Source organism: Gordionus sp. m RMFG-2023, chromosome 4, assembly GCF_954871325.1.
Source record: "Gordionus sp. m RMFG-2023 chromosome 4, tfGorSpeb1-WG-v2, whole genome shotgun sequence".
Classification (NCBI taxonomy): domain Eukaryota; kingdom Metazoa; phylum Nematomorpha; class Gordioida; order Chordodea; family Parachordodidae; genus Gordionus; species Gordionus sp. m RMFG-2023.
The window spans coordinates 10,380,254-10,387,242 of NC_088778.1; the positions used below are offsets into that span (position 1 = coordinate 10,380,254).

The 6,989-nt window shown below is 26.3% G+C and overlaps 1 protein-coding gene across 1 annotated transcript; it reads right to left on the bottom strand.

The window, feature by feature from the left end:
* Positions 1-237: 237 nt before the first annotated feature.
* Positions 238-2,157, bottom strand: LOC135928370 (uncharacterized). Its single transcript, XM_065464825.1, has 3 exons — positions 1,950-2,157; positions 1,535-1,822; positions 238-896 (listed from the first exon to the last, which is right to left on the bottom strand). Exons 1-3 carry the CDS (start codon positions 2,140-2,142, stop codon positions 304-306), a joined length of 1,074 nt encoding a protein of 357 aa, XP_065320897.1. The 5' UTR covers positions 2,143-2,157; the 3' UTR covers positions 238-303.
* Positions 2,158-6,989: the final 4,832 nt, after the last annotated feature.

The following is a 6,989-nucleotide window of genomic DNA, read 5'->3' on the forward strand; positions in this document are numbered from 1 at the left end:
GCAGGCCTCTGATATATACATTAAATTGTACGGTTTATCTATATATTACATTATATTTAAAATCACAAATTACTAATATAGGTTTTTCTTCTTTTAATATTATATAAATGTAATGATTGGTTAAATTCTTTAAGGAAGTTATAAAAGGAATAATAATTTTTTGAGTCTTTTGAAGATTAAAATCTCCTCGAATTATATAAATTTTTAAAAAATCCTAAATTTATTTACCACAAATGATAGGCACAGAACTTGCATCCTTTTATTTATATAAACTTCCCTTTTTTTTAAATTATGAATAGGCAATTAAATCCAATACGCTTCTAAACTGGAGACACTATAAACTTTATCGACGGGAATCAAACCTACACCCCATCTATTAACTAATTTCATTTTGTTTTCATTATTATGTACTGCATCGTTTGAATTTCCCGTTTCTTCCTCTTTATCAGCTTCGTATTTCTCAAAACTATCACTGTACACATTATTGTATCGCGAATTTTCGCACTTCTCTTGATAGTCCTTTTCGTTGTTATTAAAATGATCCATTTTATACATCCGATACACTGTGATCTTAATTTTGATGTTAGTAAAGTGGGAGTTGTTCCAGTTCTTATCAGCCCATATTTTAAGACGGTTATTGGTAAATTTGAGAGTCTCATTCTTCGTAGTATCTCCATTCATCTCATCATCATTATTATGATTATTTTTTAATATTTTGACAGGCGCTAGAACCTCTAGCTCATCTCCGTCTGGCACTTTATCGACTAAGTGTTGATACAATACTTGAGAAATGAAAGGGGTATCGGCATAAAGAGGAGTAATAGCGTGGCCTATGTAACGTTTTATGAGAAAGCCGTAACCTTTAATTGGCGAGGTTAAATGAGAGGAGTGATTGCCTGTGATAACGTTTGATTTTGTTTTCAAGAATTTGATTTTGTTTTCAAGAATTTGATTTTGTTTTCAAGAATTTGATTTTGATATATAATATTTAAGTTCAACCCAAATCGTGATTTAATTAAAATTAAAGATATAATAATAGACCAGATTAATTTTTAGATTTAATAATATTTTTAATTTAGAATTGCAAGATTTATAACTTTTGTAAGTAATGAAACATTTTTCATTACTAAAGTCTAGAGCCATGCATGTTTTTTGGACGGTGTGGGATTATTTTTTTAAAAATATATTGGGTCTGAACAGACTTGTCAAAGTCAGACTTGATTTTTTTTAAAATTGTTTAATTCCTAAAAGCGAAAACTTCAATTATTTACGGTCGAGTCGGACCTCGAAAAAGAGGTTCAATGCAAGGCTCTATTCATTACCAAAAATTTAACCCATTTAAAAAAATTTATTATTATATTTGGATAATTGCTCTATTTTAAACCGGCAAAACGCTTGCAAATTATTTTAGAACAACTTTGCAGAAATAAATTAACTAGCTCCTTAATATTCAGAACGCGCATGTAGATTGAGTTCAATTTTTGCTATTACCCAACTACACTTAGTATTAAAAAATCAATAACTTATTAATTACCACTATTGACGTTATATGTGGCAGAAGAACTGTAATTATTGTGGTCATCGAGCCAAGATTTATCTACCGCAGCTAATAGCGCTATATTTTCTTTATCGCCTATACATTCTTTTATGTATTCGATGCGTAATGTTGTGTGGATGGTAGAATCGTATTCAATTAAGTGATCTATCAGTTGAGCATTTTTTCTGATATCTATAATTTCTATCTTTGGATCGGTGTGAGATACCGATTCACTATTTTTAAGAAAATTTTCATTCCTCTTAACGGTAGCTCCATATATGCAAACTAATTTAATTGGTAATAAAATATTTTTGTAAATGCCATAAGAAAAAAAACTCTAATATTTCTTGAATTCATTCATTCTTACGTATAAAAAAACCTGAATAAATCTCAAAATTAAAGATAAGCATACCGGTGAAAGTGGGATCGCAAAACCCGAGTTTTTTGTAGGCATCGATGCGGTAATCTACAGAATATAAGGCTAAAATCCTGTGACCCACGTGGGACATTAGAGTTTGCCATAGTAATTTTCCATACCCTTTAAACCTGAATTCCTTTTTCACTACGTAGAGTCCGACCAAAGCTAAGTGTTCGTCTATTCGCATGCCCAAAATGTTCCCTATTATATATGTAATTAAACACTATTTCAAAAATTAATAACGCAACATAAAATTATAATATAGTTAAATTATATTTAGATTTAATTTGAATTGTGATGAAGAAAATCTATAAAATGATATCGTTAATTAATTTTTGAGCATATATGGTTTGAAATATATTTTATGTAATTATTAACTTTCATTCATTCTTTCTAAAAGTATATAAAAGCATATATACAGAGTTGGGCATATACAGAATCTAGATAAGATTCTTTATAAAAAATTGGATTTTATTAAAAGATACTAGCATCTTATTTAAAATAAAAAGATACAAGATAAAAGATAAAAGATATTGTATATTTTGCTAAATGAGAATATCTTAAATACAAGTTACTTTCTATAAAATTATCATTACCAATTAAATTAGAATAATTGTGATAAAATATATTTTTTATTATTTATTGATGAAGAATATAACATAGGCTTATATAATAAATGAATATTTACAATAATTAATAAAATATTAGATGAGTTAATTATAATAATCAGGCATTTAAATATTAATTTTAGCTCATTCAAACCATAGACAAAGAAAGGATACACTGGTATTTTTATGAGAGTTGAAATATTAATTTGCAAATATGTATTTAAAATTTATTAAATCAAATTGTTATTGTTATAGATGTTAAATAATAAAATGAAATTTTAATATTAAATAAAATTAAATTAAATATTTATTAAAATAAATTTAAAAAATAATGATTAAAAAATATAATATAAAATCAATTAAAATAAATTATAATATTAATTAAAATAAATTATAATATTAATTAAAATAAATTATAATATTAATTAAAATAAATTATAATATTAATTAAAATAAATTATAATTTTAATTAAAATAATTTTATAATATTTGAATAACCTTTTATAAAATACTAGAAGATAGCCCGTCAAAAATGACGGGGAATGAGAATTTTCTTCTTACTTTTATGATAGTTGTTACCTCTTATTTGAAAATAATATCCAATTATTATTCTTTAATCCTCCCCCCCCCTTCAGGCCAGGTTTAATCCATTAAAACTAAGTGTAAATACTATGGTTTGGTAAAATTAAACTTAAAGCTTTTACTTGATAATACAAATATTATTTGTTAAATATTACTGATAATTTATACCTGAATATAATAATTTTGGTAGTTGAGAATTGAAATAAAATATTTAAATAATCATAATGTTAAAAATACAATCAAAATAAGATTTTCATGGGCCTAGGTTTTTTGATCAGGCCGAGCCCAGGTCTGCAAAAAAATTTTTTAGGCCAATGTCTGACTCATAGTTAATAATAAAAAAATTCTCAAGCATTCTAGCTCATAATATTTTTGAAAAATTTTCCCCAAGCCCAGCCTAATATAATTTATAAAAATATTTCTCAAACCCAGCCCAACCTATAAAAAAATTTTCCCAAGCCTGGCCAACCCATAGTAATTTTTAAAATTTTTCCCAACCCGGGAGATAGGTAAATCTCTAAAACCATATCTATTTTTTATTCTATTTTAACCCAGCTCACCCCTACTTCAGACAAAGGCCAACCCATTAAGACTGAGAATGAATACTATTTTTGAATAAAAATATATTTAAATTAGCTTTTACCTGAGGGCCATATAAATATTTTGTGTTAAATATTACACCTATGCCTAATATTAAAAAAATTCACAAGCCAGGTCCACGCACTTGGGAAAATTTTCTCAAAAATACCATAATAATTTTGATAGTTGAGAACTGAAATAAAATATATAAAAAGTCACAATGCATTTAAAAATACAATCAGAATATGAAATTTGCATGAGCCTTGGTTTTTGATCAGGCCTGGCAATGTCTCCAAAAGAAATTTTCAGGCCAATTTCTAACCCATATTTAAAATTAAATTTTCAGGAATCTAAGACTATATTAATTTTAAAAAATGTTTCCCAAGCTACTTCCAAGTCCATATTAATTATGAAAAATATTTCCCAAACCCAGGAAAACCCAAAATAATTTATTTTTTCCTTGGATTCAGAAAAATAAGTGTGAAATAGGGGTTTATAAGAATTAAATCTGTCTAATATGTATATATTTTTTTGCCATTTATATTATTGAAAAATTTTTTCAAAATTAGGATCAAATGAAGGGGAAATATCTGATTTACCTATCATTCTATTGGTTAGCTCCTGGTATTTATATGAAAATCATGAATACATATTAAAGTACCATGCTAAAAATATGTTCATCCTAATTTAAATTTTAAACAAACCACCACCCTTCCAAATGATTTATTACTTAGTTACAAAATATAAATTTAAATTTAAGACATTGTTATTAAATTACAATAGAAAAAATAAAAAGATATTCTAAGTTAACAAATAATAGGAGGTTAACTTTAATCATAGTCAAATTATATATAAGTAAAACAAAAAAGTTATACATTTAATCAAAAATGTTATAATAAGTTATGAAAAATATATATTCTTACAATTAAATTTTGAAGTTATGAGAAAATATACAAAACTATGGAATGCATGTAGAAAGGCCAATTTCAGAAAAGATAAGAGAGATGCAAATATTTACTTTGCATAAAAATTACCTAATTAAGAGATATAAAGTTGTATAAAATTCAATGTGGAACGGATCCTTTTTAAGGGTTTTAACAAAAACTCTCATCTAGCAAGAATAAATTTTTAGATTATAAAATACAAATGAATAAAAATTTAATTTAAAAGACTTTTTAATTGTACACATAAATTAAAATTACTAAATATATACTTTATTAACATATTTTATAAAAATAATGGAAAATTTTAGAATAACCCCAAATAAATAAAATTTTTTAAATAACACCTTAAATTAACGATTTTTTAAATATATATTATAAGTGTGATATGAAAAGTGGGACATGAGAGCGTAACGCTATTTTTGTGACAAGGCTTTTATATATATTATAGATATCGAGAGTTCTACTTATGACCTTTTATAAAATATATCACGAGTTTTACATATGACCTTTTATAAAATATATCACGATTTTTACTAACTTATTTCATTTTGTTTTATTCAAATTTATATTATTTTATAATACTATATAAACTTAAAATTTTAGATATATTGAATCACAATGTAAAAATCGTTTTTATTTTTAATAAAATAGTTTTTTCAATTATAGATAGCCATCATGTGTTTCCATCAGTTATTATTTAATCAAATTTTCGAATAATTTATCATTAAGCCTTTGCCGTTTCGGCATATTTAACATTGTGCCCAAGTTGAATAACCTTCCAACTGGAGCAGATGAAGGTATTACAGTATTATATTTTAAAAAAATTTCCTTAATTGAAAGGATCAGTGGCGTAGTCAAGATTTTCAAATGGGGAGGGGGGGGGGGGGGGGGGTAAAAAATTTAAAGTTGGCTGAACAAGCCCTAATTCTAAAATATGACAATGTTTTGTGAGTTATTAGTGTTTGACTTTAACCAGTATAGTAGCCAGTATAAAGGAAAAAATTATAACAAGATTTTGGCCAACCTTATGATTAAAAGGTGACTGAAAGTATTTATTCAGTAATTTTTAACAATATTTGTATATTAATTTAATCCGTTGATAGACAGTATAAGGAAAAAATTGCCAAAATATATATATATATATCGTGCTAAAATGAAAAATATAAAAAACTTTATTTATATGGCGTGCGTTAATATTTAATGCCTGACTTCAATTCCTCACTTAAATATGAGAACCAGAAAAGAAACTGAGTTATAAACAAAATGAAGCCTATGATATCACAAGCATGAGGTGAGTTAAACTTGAAAACACTAATTCTGAAACTTATAATAAGCCATAAGTAGGGCTTTATTAGTATATTTTATTTCTTTATGATCTATGGTAGTTGGTTTAAAGAGGAAAAGTATTATTGGTAAAAAATAAAAAAATGTCCAAATTAGCATCATGCCAGAACGGAGAATATAGAAGTTCTAAATATCTGGTCTACGTTAATATTCAATAATTCTTTTCAATTTCTCCAGCCATTAAAAAATAACCGAATTATGAACCAAGAACCTATGATATCACGTTGTAAGCGTAAAGTTGGCCAAACATCTGGAAGCATTATCTTGGAAATTGTCAATAATTAGTGCGTATTTCATACTTCTTTACTGCTTCAACCCGTTTGGTAGATTGTTTTAATTTTTGGCAAATTAAAAAAAAATCACCAAAATTGGCATCCTGCTAGAAGGAATATATAGAAACAATGAAATGATTAGTACTTACTAGTTCATCGATCAATTTTTTTCAGCCAATAAATAAAAACCAGTTATAAGCGAATTATAAATTACGGCAAGTCTTAGGCTGAATCTTAAATATCAAATTTTAAATTATCAAAAATCAATTTAGTCTGAATACATTAAGGTTTCTCTCCCCGATTCGAGATATTTTTGAATTTTATGATTCTATGATCTTCCTATAAGTTATTTTTTCTTTTCAGTTTGTTTAAAAAATATTGAAGTAATTTAAATCTCATTGAATAAGATAGAACGGAAGATTCTATAAGCACAAAAGAAATTAAAAAAATTAAAATCAGCCACAACCCACCTTTAAAGTAATTAACTTATACTGCAGTTCTTGGGCATAGTGTCTTTTTTTTGCCCCGCTCTTTTTCTTAAAGCCTATGGACGTCTGTAACATTTTTCGAAATGTTGCGCGTACAAGTACGTACGGCTTGCCCACAAACGTGTAGAGGGCTCCTCATATTTTTTTTTAAACTTTCACCCCAATTAACTTATGTTCCAATTAGATGGAAATGAGGAATACCTAGGGTAGCTATGTT

Excerpts from the sequence above, each read along its gene's own strand:
- LOC135928370 (XM_065464825.1), bottom strand. The coding sequence starts at position 2,142 with ATGCGAATAGACGAACACTTAGCTTTGGTCGGACTCTACGTAGTGAAA. Across the intron at positions 1,823-1,949 it reads TTGCGATCCCACTTTCACCG|TTTGCATATATGGAGCTACC; the intron begins GTATGCTTATCT and ends CAATTAAATTAG. Across the intron at positions 897-1,534 it reads CACATATAACGTCAATAGTG|GCAATCACTCCTCTCATTTA; the intron begins GTAATTAATAAG and ends ACGTTATCACAG.